At 43.3% G+C, this 18,691-nt stretch overlaps 1 protein-coding gene across 2 annotated transcripts in view; it reads right to left on the bottom strand.

Annotated features, from left to right (window-relative positions):
• Positions 1–18,691, bottom strand: part of Habp4 (hyaluronan binding protein 4) — a 38,316-nt gene that overhangs the window by 3,649 nt on the left and 15,976 nt on the right. For both annotated transcript variants that reach the window (XM_042665608.1, XM_042665607.1), the window contains 2 exons: positions 11,946–12,029; positions 1,083–1,254 (listed from right to left, as the gene is read on the bottom strand). In XM_042665608.1, coding sequence (XP_042521542.1) covers positions 1,083–1,254; positions 11,946–12,029 — 256 coding nt within the window. The remainder of the gene's footprint in view (positions 1–1,082; positions 1,255–11,945; positions 12,030–18,691) is intronic.

Genomic DNA, 18,691 nt, shown 5'->3' with positions numbered 1-18,691 from the left:
GGATTCATGTCTCAAGATCAGTAACTTAGAAGGAAGGGGATTAAAATGACCCCAGCATCAGCCTTATCAAAATATGCTGGTAGATATCTTCCCTGAAACATCTCCCTTTACAACTTGAAGCATCTAAAAAGCAAAACAACAAAACTAATGTAGGAGCTAGAGACATGGCTCAAATGGCAGGGCTCAGCTTGAGAAGGCACACACACCCACAAGAAAATACCTGAATGCCAACTAAAAACAGGGACTCCCTGAGCAAGTACATGCTCACCCGTGCTGTCCAACATCTCAGCAGTTAGACTAATACGAAATACGCTGAACTAATATGAAAAAGACATCACAGTGTAGATCCCAACTATAGTTAAAACGATCAACTACTCCTGAAACGCTACTCAAGAAGTAGAGTGGAGGAAGCCAGGGGCAGTGGCTCAAGCATGATGGGAGGTAGAGATTGAAGAAGGGCAGTTTGAGGCTAGCCAGGGAAAAAAACCAGTGAACAAGACTCCCATCTCAACCAGCGGCTAGTGCAGTGGTACATGCTTTTCACCTCAGCAATGTAAAAAGCATTAGTAGTCGGATCACAGTCTTGGCTGGACAGGGTACAAGACTACCTATTTCAAAAATAACCAGAGGTGGTTCAGATGACAGAGGGCCTGCAAAGCACGCATGCGACCCTGAGCTCATTCCTGATCACGGAAGCATGGACAAAACATTGAGCAATCTATCACGAAAACACACACCGTTATCCTTTGAGATGGCAGGATACAGGAAACACTCTGTACCTCTCCTTTACGAGAAAAAAATACAAGTAACACACGGAATCTGCAGTCTCAGCACAGTCCAGCGTGGGCAGAAATGCACTAAATTTCACTGTTAAGAGGAAATACCCTCATGACTTGACTTACATAACTGTAAACCTCTGTACATCTCCTCTACAGTTGTAACAAATTCTTAAAATTTCACTGTCAATATATTAAGCTTTAGTTTCTCTTCAGCATCCAAAGACTCCTAAGCAGAAACAAGAATACTTTGTTTCCGATAAGGAAAAAGAAAAGATTACCGTGGGTACAAAATGTGATGCTTACATCATCTCTGTATTTTGACCTGTGAATCACCACCGCTTTGGAGGGGACAGTGGACTCTGGTTTCCGGATGTTAAACTCAGGTTTTGGTCGGGTTTGTTCTTGAAGATTCTTCCACTCATCTAAAGTCATCTCTTGAACTTGAGTTTCCTCTTCGACCTCCAACTCAGGAACTCTGTATTAAAGATGCATAATCATTGACACATTTTTGATAGGATTGAAATACCTACTTCATCAAAGAAAAAGTTGTAACCATTAGTTTAAACATAATTTTGTAGTACTGCACCTCAGATGTGATGTAAGAAAACCTGTGAACCATAAGCTTTGCATTTTATTTTCATCACTGCTGGCTAAGATACTTCCTATAGTCAACGCAGTCTGTAAAAAACCAGAGCATCGCCACGTAGTGCACCAGCATGCCCACCTCCCTTCCAGATGGCATCAGGAGCAAAATGAGGGAGCTGAAGAAAAGGAGGGAAGCTAGGGAAACATACAGGAAACCCCAACACGAGTTTTCAAACAGTCCACTACAATTGCACACTTTTGTAAACAGGCATTGTTTTGTGCACACTCCCAGCCCCCCTCCCTTGTCTTCCTGATCAGATTACACTGAGGAGTTGTTCCTTTGTGGACTTCACTCTTAGATGCCTTCTATGTTGAGGACAGATGGGGCTCCTGGCTTGTTCCCACAAGACCTCTTGCCAGGAGCCTCAGTGAAGTCTCCTTTTCTCTGACTCATAATTTTGAGTGTGATTAATTTTTACTGATGAATTGACAAGTTTTTACTCCACCTCCATGCCCCTAGAACTAATAAATCACTTCAGCAAAATAGCAGTATACAAAATCAACCTACAAAAATCAGTAGCCTTTCTGTATGCCAACAATGTACAAGCAGAAAGGGAAATCATGAAAACAACCCCATTTGCAGTAGCCCCCCCAAAAAGAAACAAAACTAGGAGCCTAACCAAAGATATAAAAGATCTTTATAGCAAAACCTATAAAAATCTAAAGAAATCAAAGAAGACACCAGGAAATGGAAAGACCTTCAATGTTCATAGGTAAGTAGAATCAATATTGTAAAAATGGCCAAACTGCCAAAAATGATACAGAAATTCAGTGCAATCCCCATCAGAATCCCAACAACATTCTTCACTGAGCCGGAGAAAACAATCCAAAAATTCAAACAACAAAAGACCTAGAATAGCCAAAGCAATTCCAGGCAAAACAACAACAATGCAGGCGGTATCACAATACCAGAATTCAAACTCTAGTAGAAAGCCGTAATAACAAAATTCAGCTTGGTATTGGCACAAAAATAGACCTGAAGATCAATGGAACAGATTAGAAGACCCAGAAATAAAACCACATGCTTAGTCATCTGATATTCAACAAAGGAGCCAAAGACACAATGGAAAAAACAACCTCTTCAACTATTGATGCTGGAAAAACTGGGCATCATACACTAACATCAAAGTGGCTCAAAAACCTCAACATCAGATTTGAAACTCTGAAACGACTGCATTACGGAGTAGGAGAAACATCAGAACTCATAGGTACAGGCAGGAACTTCCTGAACAGAGTCCCATGGGTACAACAGATAGGAGAGAGACTGGACAAGGGGGACTACATCAAAATAAAAGGACATAGTTACTGAACTAGAAAGACAGCCAACCAGTTGGGAAAAGATCTTTACTAGCAATACATTAAAGGCCTAATACCCAAAATACATGAGGAACTCAAGAAATTAACTCCTCCCAGAGCCTTTAAAACAATCAGTAAGCAGGCAAAAGGCACTAAGGAGAGACTCCTCATAAGAGGTAAGAATGTCAAAGAAACCCATGAGGAAATGCTGCTCATCCCTGGTCATAAAGGAAATGCAAAGTAAAACAACCCCAAGATACTGTCTTAACCCAGTACACTGGCCAACATTTTGAATTCTATCATCAACAAATGCTGGAGGAGATGTGGGGGAAAAGGAGCCCTACTGCACCACTGGTGGGAATGTGACTAGTACAACCACTCTGGACAGCAGTCTGGAGGATCCTCAAAAACCTAAACACAGGCCTTCCCTACAACCAGCCATACCCCTCCTGGGCCTCTACCCCGAGCGTCACCAGCCAGGATACAACAAGGACACCTGCACATCCGTGTTCACGGCCGCACTATTCCCAACAGCCAAGATATGGAAGCCACCCAGAGCCCCACGACAGAGGAGCCGATCCAAACACTGTGGTACCTATATACAATTTACACAGCGTCAGAAAGAAGAAAATGTCATCTGCAGGGAAATGGATGGCACTAGAACAGATGTCAGGTGAGGTAAGGCAAGATTAGAGAGACATGGTGCATGTTCTCCCTGTTAAGTGGAAGTTAGATCTAACACGCACTGGGGTATAACAAATCACACAGGATTGTAGATACTCACATACAGTTTGACCAAAGGGATAGTCTTAGGAGAGAATCACAGAGCTCCTCTTCACATGTATATGAAGTCATATGCTTCCTGAAACGAACTCCAAAATAGGGGGAAAAGGGGCTTTTTTTCTTCATTTGTTTTTTCTTTTTCTGACGGCTGGTGCACATGTGAGGAAGGGTGAGGGGGAAAGCATGAGCATGCAGCAGTGCCGCACAGCGGCTGCGTGGACTCTGACAAAAGTGCACTGTGCAACTCATGGCTAGAGATGGAAAGGAGGGGATGGGGGAGAGCGCGGGAACAGATGACACTACGCGAAAGGAGGTGCACTTACTGCCTGACGCACGCAGAGCTAACCCCGAAACACCCGTAAAATACATTGGAAACAAGAAGTTACATGTTTTGAGATGCTGTGGATTGAACACAGGGCCTGCCTGCACACACTAGGCAAGCACTCCAACACTGAGCTTCTAGCCAATTTGAGATTGTTGTAGTGGGGCTTGAACTCAGGGCCTAGGTGCTGTCCCTGAGCTCTTTTTTTGCTCAAGGCTAGTCTCTACCCTTTTAAGCCACAGCACCACTTCTACTTTTTGAGTGGTTAATTGGAGATAAGAGTCTCACCAGGACTTTTTTGCCCAAGCTGACGTTGAACCCTGATCCTCAGATCTCAGCCTCCTAAGTAGCTAGGATTACAGTATGAGCTACTGGTGCCCAGCTTGAACTCAGGACATAACACTCCTGCTCAATTTTTTTACTCACAACTGCGTGGGGAGGGGAGGGAGGAAAGAAGGAAGGACTGGGAAGGAGGGAGGGAGGGAAGGAGGGATGTCTGTGAGGTTCTAATGTCCAATTAACTGCCAAAAATGGGAGTGAAGCTGTACCTCAAATAGTAGAGTGTCAGCACTGAGCTAGGGACAATGTGCCCTTGACTCAAGTTCAAGCCCCAGTACACACACACATCCCAGGAGGTGAAGATTGAGAAGATCATAGTTTGAGGCCATTCCAGACAAAAATTGAGCAATCTCAGACAATAAAAATCTGGACCTGCTGATGAATGTAGTCATCCCAGCTGGGTGGGAAGTGAAAACAGGAGGATCACAGTCCAGGCTGCCCCAGGCAAAAACTTGAGACCCTATTTGAAATGTTAACAATAAAAGGGTTAGGGGCATGGCTCAAGCAGTAGAATACCTGAGTTAAACACATAACTGGGAGAGAGCAAGGGAAGGGGTAACATGGTCCAAAAAGAAATGTACTCTGGACCTGTACTCTTTACCTCTTTATCTGTAACCCCTCTGTACATCACCTTTATGGTAACAATTTAAAAATTTGAAAATACAGAGTAAGTGGGAGGGAATCAAGTTTATGCCTTTCAGAAGGCTAATGAAATTTGTAAGTTCTAGAAATACACAGATGAATGGTGTGAAAAGTGTAAACAAACAGGACAGAAGCAATCACAGCACATCCAAAATCAACACATTTACTGTTACTTTAAATGTTAACCTAATGGCAGAAAAACTGAAGCAGTGGCTGCCTAGGAAAGAACTTTTAAGGCAATTGGTACTATTTTGAATGCTGACAATAATCTGGGTTCTACAGTTTATGCACAGGTCAAATAGTACATTTATAATTTATATATTTTATGATCTGTATTTTATATCAGGAAAAAGCTGTAAACAAATGTTCAGTTCTATTTAATGATTTGCATGATGAAACAGTATCTATAGGTATTAAGACATGTGCCAAGAAAGATGGATGAGGGATAGATGTGAGGAAACACATTAAGATGTAGCTTGGAAGAGTTTAGGTAGTAAATGTAGTTGCTCACTGTAAAATCCCTCAAAATGTGCTGCTTGAAAAGGTTAGAAAAATACTAAAACTGCAACCAGGTGCTGGTGGCTGACACCTGTACTCCTACCGACTCAGGAGACTGAGATCTGAGTTGGAAGCCAGCTTGGGCCGAAGTCCATGAGACTCTTCAAATTAACCAGCAAAAAGCTGGAAATGAAGCTGTGGCGCAGGTGGTACATCACCAGCCTTGAGCAAAAAGGCAAACATATTAAGAGGCTCTGAGTTCAAGCTCCAGTAGCACACAGCTACACAAAGCACACAAAAGGACTTTAGAGAGGAACTTGATGGAATGTGATGGATCAGCCCCACATGGGTATTAACCAGCTAAAATGAAATGAGGAAGCGGGCACTGGTGGCTCACACCTGTCTTTTTTATTTTGGCCATCGTGGGGCTTGAACTCTGGTCCTGGGCGCTGTCCCTCAGCTCTTCCGCTCAAGGTGAGCGTTCTACCACTTGAGCCACAGCACCAATTCCAGTTTTCTGAGTGGTTTATTGGAGATAAAGAGTGGACTTCCTATGATCCTCAGATCTCAGCCTCCTGAGTAGCTAAGATTACAGGCGTGAGCCACCAGGGTACCTGGCAGGAGCTTTCTTATACTGTATCTATTTAATATATTTTCCTATTTTATTTCAGAGCTAAAGTAAAATCAAAAGTTGGTAAAGTTTCTTTAGCCTACTTGTCACAGAATTCAGAAATCAGCACAAATGGATATTATAAATGTAAAGATTAACTAAGGCAAACTAATAGAAGTTAATAAATTTCAGAAAGTTCAGTAAGATTTTATATTAAGACCACAAAGAAAGTACTTATTAACAGGTTTTATCTTTTGTTGTTGTTGTTGGTCATGGGGCTTGAGCCCTGGGCCTGAGAGCTATCCAAGCTCTTCAGCTCAAGGCAAGCACCACAGCGCCACTTCCGGTTTTCTGGTGGTTTATTGGAGATAGGAGTCTCAGAGACTTCCCTGTCCGGGCTGCCTTTGAACTGTGATCCTCAGATCTCAGCCTCCTGAGTAGCTAGGATTACAAATGTGAGCCTCTGGCGCCCGACTATCATTTTGTTTTAAAGAATAAATTTAAACAAAAAAAAAAATTTTAAAGAGAATGTTAAATTAAAAAAAAAAAAGGTATATAAAAACTGCAATCCTAGTTGTAGGCCTGGCTCACATGTTAGACAGAGCTTGCTTAGCCAGAACAGGTCTGAGTTCAAACTCTAGTTCTGTGGGGGAAGAGGAGATGTGTCCTTGAAAAGATCTAAAGCAAGTGCACTGCAGAGCGCAGTGTCTGTCATCAGGACACCCTCCCTACCACGGAATGCGGAATGCGTCAAGGCAACCTGCAAGAGGGTAGGTACACTGATGTCTTTTCCTTTATCACCTGTGATTTCAACAGCCACAGTAACAATCACCAAGTACTGGCTCTTTAACTCTTTCCCTACTGAGCAAAAGTGATGACCAAAAACACACGTTGTGACAGTTGGGTGGTGCATACACTTGAGTTGTCACTGCTTCCTGGCGATTTTAGCAAAGACCAATATTCCCCAGGAAGAGATGAATCTGTCAATTCTAGAAAGGACTAATGTATTTGTAATAGCTCAAAGTTTACTTTAAATTTAATACCCTTCTTTGGTGTTAAATTATCAAAAACCCAGGAGAAATTTTATTTCCATTTTTTCTTCCCTTTGCCTAATCCTCTTTTTTTTTTTTTTTTGTTTCTTTCATTTTTTGTTTTTGGGTTTTTTGGGTGCTGGGACCAGAATTCAGATCCTCACACAATCTGGGCAAGTTCTCTTCCACTGAGCTACATCCCTAACCCCAAGGAAGAAAAATTTCTATCAAATGGTAATATGGAATAAAGCTATCTGCAAATTATTTGTATATATAAATTTATATACACAAATTGAAAGTTAAGAAGCAGGATAGACAAAGGGAAAATGAGGTTGGGTCAGCTTCCAGCAAATACAGGAGATATCCATTCATGTACAGGAGTTATTCCATTCAGATTAAGGGAACAGTCATTTTAGGGGAAATGAAGCAGGACACAGGTATCCTCACGTATTAGAGCACATGGGACAAGGAAAATTTCATATTCCTCTAAGGAAGCAACCTTAAAAAAGAAGAGCAACTGTGATTGTCAGTAAAAAGAAAACACTATCGGGTATATAGTATTGAACTCATTCATCTAGTTTCTATAACTGAGAAGTGCACATTATATATTATTGAAAGCAGCAATGTTAAATCACTATTTAGACAGGCTGAGATCAGCCAGTGTCACTGTCATTTGATGTCGTTTTTCTGACTTTCAAAAGCTTGACAAGGGAGTAGAGCATGGCAGCTCTACAGGGCAGCACCAGCGGTGCAACTAGATGCTCACTTCCAGCTACCTGACGAGCCCTCCTGGAGGCTGCCATCGCTCAGAGAGGATCTCCATAAATACGAACATTAGGATGATGCTAATTCTCTCTCTGTTACGCAGCCTTGTATCGCCCAACATATATAAATGTTCATGGTTCAGAAAGAATATTATGTGTTCCCAGAAGTATGCAGTTAACGTACTTTCCCAACATTCATATAAATTTACCTCTCTATTTAGGCAACTCACTGCTTAAGTCATCATATTAACATTAATCCTATTTTTCCAACATCTTTTGTCGTTTTTGTTAATGGAGCAGGCTGGACTCTCCCTCTCAACAGGCTAGGACTACTTACTGAGAACAGCGAGGGGACACCAACCTTCCTGCAGGATTGGAGGCTGCAAGGAGGTGGGCTTTGGTGGGGTCTGAGCCAGGGGGCAGAGGTTATCAGAGGCTATTAGGCTGAGGGAGGCGGGGACCTTCAGTCAGCTCCCGGTGGAATGTTGAAGCCGGGCGTGGGTCAGACTGTCCTGCCTGCGCGTCAAGTCCACACACACCTGGGTTCTGCCTGGTGTCCACGTGCACCTGGGGCAGTGGGGAGGCGGTCAGTCCTTCATATTCCATCTTTAGATGCATAACAAGACTGGGACAAGATGGGAGAGGTAAGTCCTTCACATAGCGTCTTTGGATAGATACAAGGATGGGGCTGGAAGAAGAGACTGGAAAGAGTTGTTGGACTCTGCTTGGAGATTCTTTGTTCTATTGGGGATTTATTTTCTGAACTGTCCTGTTTGGAATTTATGTCCCATTTGGGATTTTATAGCAAGGGCATCATTCTGATGCCGGTGGTCCTGAACTTTCTTTTTCTTTTTCTTTTTTTGTGGGTTGTGGGTCTTGAACTCTGGGCCTGGGCGCTGTCCCTCAGCTCTTCAGCTCAAGGTGAGAGCACTATCACACGAGCCACAGCTCCACTTCCGGTTTCCTGGTGGTTTATTGGAGATAAGCGTCTCACAGACTGTCCTGCCAGGCTGGCTTTGAGCTGCGATCCTTAGATCTCAGCCTCCTGAGGAGCTAGGATGACAGGCGTGAGCCACTGGCGCCCGGCTTTGGTCCTGCACTTTAGATGAGATCAGGGTAGAGTCTTCCTGAGAACCAGGAAGGGCCCAGGGAGTGGGGGGTGGGTGTGGGAGGGGGCAGTCAGTGGCCATGGGAGCAATGTGGGGTTATGAGAACAAAGCAGATTCCCATCAGCTCTGAATAGCAAATTAATACTTTGATAATCACCCATCATCATGGCCCTTTTACTCCTATGATAAACAACAGTGATAACAACAGGTATTTCTCTAGTGCTAGCCAGATGCTAGGCACTATGTGTACATTCGCTCCCTTACACATACACACACTCCCTACAACAACCCTGTAGCACAAGTACCATATTGTTACCATTTTACACATGAAGAAAACAGAACCGCTGAAGAAAGATTAAATAACTTGTCCAGTCTGGTGAGTGTGGAGCTAGAATTTGTACTCAGTACACTGGGTCAGAGTCTAGGCTCTTTAGACACGCTGCCTTGGGCAGGTGAAGAATGAGTAGAAGTTCTGATGGCTGGAAGATGAGGATGAGTGGAAGTATAGAGAACAGGAATCAATACTTGCAAAAGCATGTCAGGGGTGAGGATGGCATAGAGGACAGGTAGGTATATCTGAGATTAAAATAGGAGCCATGAGGTGAACCCAGGGAGGCACAGGTGGAACGGGGAGTCCTGTGGAGGCATGACCATGTAGGACTGTGCAGGTCAGGTCAGAAACTAAAAAGGAACAGGAAATCACGGGAGGAGGTATGCAGGGGGAGAGGGCGCAGCAGTCTGAATGCCACTTTGGCATAAAGGTGAAATGCAGGGAGCCACGCGGCAGCCAGGCGACTGTGCTGTTGGGGGAAGGGTACAAGTCACACAGGGCAGAGGGAAGGATTGAACTTGGGAGAGGGAGTCTCAAAAGGAGTTCCATGGGTGATTCCTAGGCTTCTAGTTTGTGGAAACAACTAAGGAGGCTCAGAGGCTTGTAATGAAAGTAATTTGCTAAATCCTGGAGATGTGGAGTACAGGGAATATATGGGATCAGGGGAGGTGTCCAGAAGTATACTGAAGGAAGGACTCAGAGATACATTCTGGAGATACACCTGACAGTTTAAGCCACAGGATACATAAGATCCCACAAACAGGTTCTAGAAGAAGAGAAGCTGAAGGACGTGGCATTGTAAAAGACCTGTAAGACAGGATGAGCCTGCAAAGGAGATGCTGAGAGGCAGAAGGAAAACCAGTACAGTGATGTCAGAAGCCAGTGAGAGGATGGGTTTAAGAAAGCAATAAAGTCCAATGCTTCTGAGAACCAAGAAGACTCAGGTTGAAACATCCATTACAGCAGGAGACATGGTGGCAGCTTCCAGAAGGACCAGAGGGCAGGAGTGAAGTGAGGCATGAGGATGGGGTATGGAAATGAAGAAAGAGGGACGCATGAGAGAATGGAGGGTCAAGAGAAGGGTCAGCAGAGTTCTGAGTGCCAAGCGCCAGTGGCTCACACCTGTCATCCTAGCTACTCAGGAGGCTGCGATCTGAGGACCACAGTTCAAAGCCAGCCTGGGTACACAAATCCTTCAGACTCTTATCTCCAATTAACCAGCAAAACAACCACAACTGGAGGCATGGCTCTAGCAGATGGTGCCAGTCATGAGCAAAAAAGCCAAGTGAGAACACGAGTCCCTGAGTTCAAGTCCCAGCACCAGCATGAGAATGACCGTGTTAAAATGTTGATTCCAAGACCAGAGCTGGGAGAAAGGAGATGAATACAGAGGGGAAAAGCCGGAAGTATGAAGCTTCTATGAAGTAGAGAGAGAAAACATCAAAAGCTCGAAGAGCTGTGAGAAGATGGGCTTTTACCAGGAAGGCAGGAAGCTAGGAGGTGAGTGGCTATAGACAGGTTTGTTCCTTGGACAGTGAGAAAACTGTGAAGTTCCCATCTGATGGCTCCCACCTCGTTTAAGACACAAAGCTGCACAGGGAGAATGAAAGAGGAGGTGTGGGGTGAGAAGGAAAGAGTTCTGAGCAGACAAGAAGGTCTAAGCTGTAAAGGCGGTAAAAGTGAAACCCTGAAACAGATTGCTAGGTGGAACTGAGGCCTCATTTCAGAATACTGGGAGTCAAGACATGCAGAGGTTTCAAATGATTACAGTGCTTGGCAGTGGGTTCAGGCAGGGTGGACAACTGTGAGGAGCATCCAGCTGGGGTTTGGCTAAGCGAGATCCCACACGAACTCCAAAGGACAAGTGGACTTAAGGTTCAAACCTGCTAGATACGGACCAGGCACCTAACCTACAAGAAGAAAAGAGAAAAAAAGGGACTTGGAGAGAGTAACAGGGACAGAGGAAATGAGAGAACAAGCTACTGACTGAAAAAGGTGGATAAAGAACAGAACATTTGAACTTCACCCATTAATTCCATTAAAACCCATTACAAGGAGACACAAGTAGTTCACGCTCATGTTAGCTCTTCAGAAGAATGAGATCCGGAGGACTGCAGTTTGAAGCTAGCCTGGCAAAGAGTTTGCCAGACTCCATCTCCAAAATAGCAAGCTGAGCAAGAGCTCAAGGCTCCAGTTCAAACCCCAGTACCTAAAAATAGATCAATCAATCAATCACTCATTAGCAATTGTGTAGACGTTAAGTCAAAGCCCAGCACAACAAGTACCAGGAACCAGGTGCCAGCAAGAGGGCACGGGGGGGGGGGGGGGCAGAAGAAGGGGGAAGAGTCGGGAATGCAGGCAAGAATTCATACCACAGAACTGAAACATTAAGGAAAAGGGTGTGTGAAGATGTTGACGTGGCACACACCGAGATGCAGTGTACACATAAACTGCTTTGTTAAATTACAAAAGATTCAATATATAACCTAGAATTAAGGTAAGTAAGGGAAGGGGTGGCGTGGAGGGTTGGGTAGAATGCTGAAAGGGGTGACATTAAGAAGCATAAACTGCTCTGTACAGCTACCTAAAATAATAAAAACACTTTTAAAAAGGGAGCAGAGAATGACTATGGTCCTAATGCAAGACACGATGCCATCTACTGTTGGCCAGAAACCATGGGAATGGCAAGTTAAAGGACTCATTAGATAGCTTGAACTAGATCGCTCATTATTAATACATTAAGGAAATGTGTGAAAAGATTACGAGCCAAGGAGAAAAATACACAGAACACCCTACCTGGGTGGAGACTCCTCCTCCAGGGCGCCCAGGGTCTCCTCTTCCACCGGGGCCTCTTCCTTTGGGGCCGTTAACTCCACGCCACTGAAAAACAGCAAAAGCCTCTGCAGTCATATGAATGCGTTTACACCAATGCTTTTACAAACATAATATTGCACAAATTTTAATGACCCATGTCTTCCTTTTCTAAAAGAAGCGGTATTAGGGTTTGAACTTAAGAGCACTGCATTGAAGCAAGATTCTCCTACTTTGCTTCCTGCATAGCTGAGATTACAGATGTGTACAGATGTGTACAGATGTGGCTTGTTTCTTTTGTGTCTTTTTCCCCAGAGAGCCTCAAACCACGGTCCTCCCAAGTCACCAGATTACAAGTAGGAGTCACTGAGCTCAGCTTTAGTGTCCTATTTCTTTTTTTGGGGGGGTCCGGTCATGTGGCCTGAACTCTGGCTGGGCGCTGTCCCTCAGCTCTTCAGCTCAAGGCTAATGCTCTACCACTTGAGCCACAGCACCACTTCCGGCTTTTTTCTTTTTGCTTATGTGGTGCTGAGGAATCGAACCCAGGGCCTCATGCATGCAAGGCAAGCGCTCTACCACTGAGCCACCTTCCCAGCCCTAGTGTCCTATTTCTTAAGTGCCTAGATCCTGAGTTCAAGCACCATGATTAGCAGGAGAGACAGAGAGAGAGAGGGGGAAAGAGAGAGTGAGTATGCCATATATATAGAGAGAGAGAGACAGAGAGAGAGGAGGGGGGAGCGGGGGAGAGAGCGAGTATGCACGCCAGTCCTAGGACTTGAACTCAGGGCCTATGCACTGCTACTGAGCTGCTTTTGCTCAAGGCTAGCACTCTACCAATTGAGCCACAGCACCACTTCTGGCTTTTTCTGTGTATGTGGTACTAAGGAATCCAACACAGGGCTTCAAGCGTGCTAGGCAAGCACTCTACCACTGAACCACCTTCCCGGCCTCAATCATAAATATTCTTAAACTACAAGTATTAAAAATAAGACTCTGTTGGGCCTGGCACCAGTGTGTGGCTGCAGTCGAAGACCAAGAAAACGCTGGTGCAGTGGTGTGCACACCTGCCACAGGAGCTACACAGACATGGGAGCTCTTACTTGCCGGGCTGTGGTCAGGCTAGCCTGGGCAAAAAGCTACTGTATTCAAAAAATAATGAAAAGGTCTGGGGGCATGACTCAAGTGATGGAGCCTCTGCATGGCTAGTGCAAGGGCCCTGAGTTCAAACCTACTACTCCCAAAGGGAAGAAAAAGACTGTCCAAACAAACTCAGAAAATGGCAATAAGGCAGAGATAAACTTTACAAAAAGGATTGCATATGATTATAAACAAGCTGGTAATAACTAATCCAGCAAACAAGACTTTGAATTAATTTATATCCTATGTTGTCAATATACCATCTACAGACTGGAAATGACAGCATAACGAAATTTTAAATTTTAATTCACATGACCTCTTTCTTTTCCTTTCTGTATTGCCACGAGTACTGTTTGAATATTACATTTTATGAAGCCCCAGAAAAAGAAATATTTCTTTTAGTAAACAGTTAAAATCCCATTGCAGAACAAGGTGTGTGGCTCCAGTGGCACAGTGCTTACTTAGTCTAGCAAGCCAGGTTCAGTTCCAACACTGCTGGAAAAAAACTAGTCACATACGGGATCCAGCATTTTTTTCATCCTGGTTCAGAAAAAAAGTTTTCAATGATGGCTTTTTAAGGTTTTAAAGTACATATAAATTAAACTGTTCTAAGCATGTAGAAACTGCCATCAGTTTTAAAAGGCCCTTACAATTAAAGGAGGTACTCTTAAGGAAGGGACCCAAAGGTTCAATGAATGCCTCTGTGCCAGTGAACCTGTAAAATAATATTTATCAACATGAATGCCAGGAAATGGCAACACGTTTTTAATATTTTTCCCATTGTTGATGAAGATGGTGTTGTTTTTTGCTTTTTGGTCTTTGTTTCTTGGTTTTTGTCTTGTTTGTTCCTTTAACTGTCTTTGGGGGGTAAGAGGAGGCAAAGAAGTGGAAGAACAAAGGGTGAACAAATGTAGCAGTGGTACTCAGTAGACACTATCGGGAAAAGGAACAATACAGCTGTACAATTTGTAGGTAGAGATGGGAGAGGGAAAAAGAGAGATCAAAGGAAGGGGTGAAATTTCCCCCAAAGAAATACACTTATTACCTGCTTATGAAATGGTGACCCCTCTGTACATCTCTTTAATAATTAATAACAGGGGCTGGGAAGGTGGCTCAAGTGGTAGAGCGCTAGCCTTGAGCTGAAGAGCTGAGGGACAGCACTAGACCAAGGGTTCAGGCCCCATGACTGACAAAACAAACAAACTTTTTTTAACCTTAGTTTCTTTTTGCCATGAACTTTGATTAACTTCTACTTTGGCTTTGCTTCTTCTCTTTTGTACAGCTTCTGAGTCTTGAGCTCAGGGTGTCTCTCTCTCTCTCTCTCCTGTCAGCTTTTTCTCTCAAGGCTGGCACTCTACCACTGGAGGTACACCTTCACTTCCAGCTTTTTTAAAAAACTGCTTAACTAGAGATTAGAATATCTATCTCAGGTTCATCTGCCTGAGCTGGTTTCAAGCTTTAATTCTCAGATCTCAACCTCCTGAGTAGCTAGGACTATAGCGGTAAGCAGCAAGTCCCTGGCATTTAAAAAAAACATCATAAATTAGTGATACAAGGGGAGATTTTGTTGTGACATCTCCACCCAATGTGATCCTTTTCCCTCTTCTCAAAACAATTTCCACAGGTGTCAGTTTTATTTTGACAAAAATCTACTTTAACCATATTCACTTTCCCTTTTTTAGCCCAACCCTTACTAGTGCTCCACCCTAGCCCCTCTCTGCCCCAACTTGCTATCAATCAACAGCTTTCATGTTTACTCACTCTCTTTTGCCCTTCCCTTTCTCCTCTAAGCAGTCCCGTAGACTCAAATTGTATGCTTGCCTATATATATAAGGGTACAATCACGTCTATGAATATGTATGTTTTTTAGGCCTAGCTTCTATATAGGAGAAAAAACATTATTTTTTAAGCTTAGCTCATTATGATGTCCTCTAATTACATCCACTTTCCTGAAAACGACATGATTTCATTTTCCTTCATGGCTGTATAACATTCCATGGTACATCTATACCATTTCTTCTTTATCCATTCAAGAAGATTCCAGGTGTCTGATTCCATCATTTGGCTATTGTGCACAGTGCTGTAATAAACATGAGTTATGCTGGCATCTTTCTGATATATTGATCTGTTCTACTGACATATGCCTCATATTGGTATAGGGGAGTCTTTGGAAGGGTCTATTTTTTGGACTGATATCCATATGGTTACACTAGTTTACATTCCTACCAAAAGAGTATAAAGATTCCTTTTCTAATTCATCTGCCAGCATTTCTTGGTGGCTGTCATTCTGACTGAAGTAGATGGACTCTTACTGCAGTTTTAATTTGCATGTTCTTTATTATAGATAAGGCTGTTGAACATTTCCTCATGACTTCATTAGCCATCTCTTTCTTCTTCTGAAAACTATGTAATTAGATTATTTGTGGGGTTTTTGCTAATTTCAGTCCCTTGTATAGTATGGATATCAATCCTTTATTTGTTGACTAGCTGGCAAAGATTTTTCTTTCATTCTTGGGCTGTCTTTTGATTCTGGTGATCGCTTCTTTTGCTGTGAAGAAACTTTAATTTGATACCTTCCCATTTGCCCATGTTTGTTCCCATCCTCTGGAGTCTTATTCAGAAAATACTTGCCTGTATCTTTAAGTTTCAGAAGTTATCTTATGTTTTTCTGTAGTAGATTTAAAACTCCAGTTCTTATTTTGAGCTCTTCGTTCCTCTTGGAGTTTTTTTTTTTAAGCCCCATTTTCAGTATCCTAAAGTGGATGACCTGTTTTCCCAACACCATTTGTTGGAGAGTCTTTTCTCCGGTGTGTGTCTTTTGGCTCCTTTGTCAAATATCAGTTGGCTACAGATCTGTGCTCTTATTAAAAACTTTTACTTTATGAACAAGATGTTTTTCTTTACCTTTTTTTTGCTGGTCCGGGGGCCTGAACTCAGGGTCTAGCTACCCTGAGGTATCTTCCCCAAGGCTAGGACTCTACCACTTTAGCCACAGCTCTACTTCCAGCTTTTTGGTGGTTAAGATAAGAACCTTACAGACTTTCCTAACTGGGCTGGCTTCCAACTGTGACCATCAGATCTCAACTTCCTAAGTAGCTAGGGTTACAGGCATGCGCCATTGGTGCCTGGCTTTAAACAAGATCTTAAATCAAATGTACTTGATGTGTGGAAGGACAGACACCTAGTAGAGGCCCTTCATAAATGCTCACATCTACACATCAGCCAGACCCCTGTGGGTCACTTGATTTTTAAGCACCAAGTAGTCCCAAAGTCTAGCAGAATGGCAACACTTAAGTTATTTCAACGTTTTCTTTGTTCTCTTGCCATGAAACAAACCAAGATTAAAACACAAAAAGAGTTGTCAATGGCTTGTGCCTGCAATCCTAACTACTAAAAAGGCTGAGACTGAGGGCTGTGGTTCGAAGCCAGCCCAAAAAGGAAACTCCATGAGACTCTTATCTCTAACTACCAAAAAAGCTGGAAGTGGAGCTGTGGCTTGCTTCAAACAGTAGAGCTCATTTAACTGAAACTTTTCATTAACTTAATCTTTCTGTGGTCCTAGGTCTTAAATGAGCTTATTACATATTAAAGAAATTAATCTTAAAAAAATTTCCTATTTGCATTGTTAGGGCGCCCCCCCCAAAAAAAAACAGTGGAGCTCTATCCTTAAGCACAAAAGCTTAGGGCACAGAGCCCATGCCCAGAGCCTAAGCCCCAGGAACACACACACACACACACACACACACACACACACACACACACACACACACACACACACACACACACACACACACACACACACACACACACACACACACACACACACACACACACACACACACACACACACACACACACACAGCAAAACCGTACAGGCTTACAGTTTGTACTGTTTGCAATTTATGAATAAATATAAAACTCAAGTTGTACTCCCAGCTTATTGAGCCATGTGATCAGATCTACAAAGCTAATTTCAAGATGAGCAATGACTTGTTTTGACAAATAATGTTCGGCTGAAAGCAAACTGACAATGTTGAGTTCATTACAAGAAACAGCCCTAGAGACTGTGTCTATCCTTTGACTTGTTATCCTAGAGAAAAGCATGCCTATTTGTGTGGCTGTGCTCCAAAAATGCTGCTGAACATTTCAAGGCTTTTAGGACCCAGCTCAAATGTGGTCAGGCTTTACACTGAACCTAAACCTCTAACAGAGGATGGAGTTTCACCAAATGTTACCTGATAACATACAATTACCTGCTCTCAACAGTATAAACTCTAAGGCAGTATTACTGAAAACTTGCTTGTGGTTGTCTATTATGCTCTTACCAAATACTATGTTTTTTAAATGATGTTGATGACACTCTGTGCCAGACCTGTGAAGGAAACGCAAAACTGCCAGAACTACTCAGTCACGTGAGTCTGTCCTTCATTCCAGTCCTGCTGCCAGTGTCTCCGGCATGAGCAAGGGACGCCCTGCACATCACTTCTCCTTCACTTCCTCGCAATCCAAAGTTCACATGGCAGCACTGACTGCCCATCAGCTGACTAAAAAATACAACAAACAAACAAAAAACCCAGGAGGGGCTGAGGATTCAGCTCACTGGAAGAGAACTTGCCTGGCAAGTGCAAGGATTTAAGTTCAGACCTCAGCTCTGAAAACTACAGAAACAAACAACAACAAAAACAACCACAACTACAAAGAGGGAGTCTTACCTGACACTGGTGGCTCACACCTGTCATCCTAGCTACTTAGGAGGCTGAGATCTGAGGATTGTGGTTCAAAGCCATGCTCGGCAGGAAAATCAGTGAGACTCTTATCTCCAAAAAGCCAGAAGTAAAGACATGGCTCAAGTGGTAGACTGCTAGCCTTAAGCACAAAAGCTGAGAGTCAGCACCCAGGCCCTGAGTTCAAGCTCCAGATCCTGCACACACTAAAACATCTTACTCTAAGACTTATTTATAAACTATCACCACCTAACTTCCTGTCACACACAAACCCAAAATGAGTGCCACGAGACACGTCTTTCTAACACCACTCCTGGAAGCCCCACAAGTGGCACAGCCATCTCTACACACATGCGTATAGATACTATGTGTGTATGTGTATATATGTATATATGCATACATACATATAACTGAAGTAAAACAAAAGATCATTGAGACTATGGAATTCCAGATTGAGTAACCACTCAAAAAGTTTCCGTTCAGGGGCTGGGAAGTTGGCTCAGTGGTAGAGCGCTTGCCTTGCATGCCTGAGGCCCTGGGTTCGATTCCTCAGTACCACATAAGCAAAAAGAAAAAAGCCAGAAGTGGTGCTGTGGCTCAAGTGGTAGAGCGCTAGCCTTGAGCTGAAGAGCTGACGGACAGTGCCCAGGCCCAGAGTTCAGGCCCCACGACCGGACCCAAAAACAAAACAAAACAAAAAAAGTTTCCGTTCAGGTCCCACAGAAGAGAACGGTAGTAAACCTAATGTTACATTTGGCGTTATTATTTTATACATTTGTCTTTTAGAACAGATACTCAAGGAAAACAAGTTCTGCCCGACATAGTGGAACATGTCTGTAACCCTAGCATTCAGGAGGCGGCAGTAACAGG

The sequence above is a fragment of the Dipodomys spectabilis genome, unplaced genomic scaffold, assembly GCF_019054845.1.
Source record: "Dipodomys spectabilis isolate Male_0828 unplaced genomic scaffold, ASM1905484v1 ptg000335l, whole genome shotgun sequence".
Classification (NCBI taxonomy): domain Eukaryota; kingdom Metazoa; phylum Chordata; class Mammalia; order Rodentia; family Heteromyidae; genus Dipodomys; species Dipodomys spectabilis.
The sequence above is the reverse complement of the archived record's forward strand: the minus strand, read 5'-3'. Positions and strand labels throughout refer to the sequence as shown.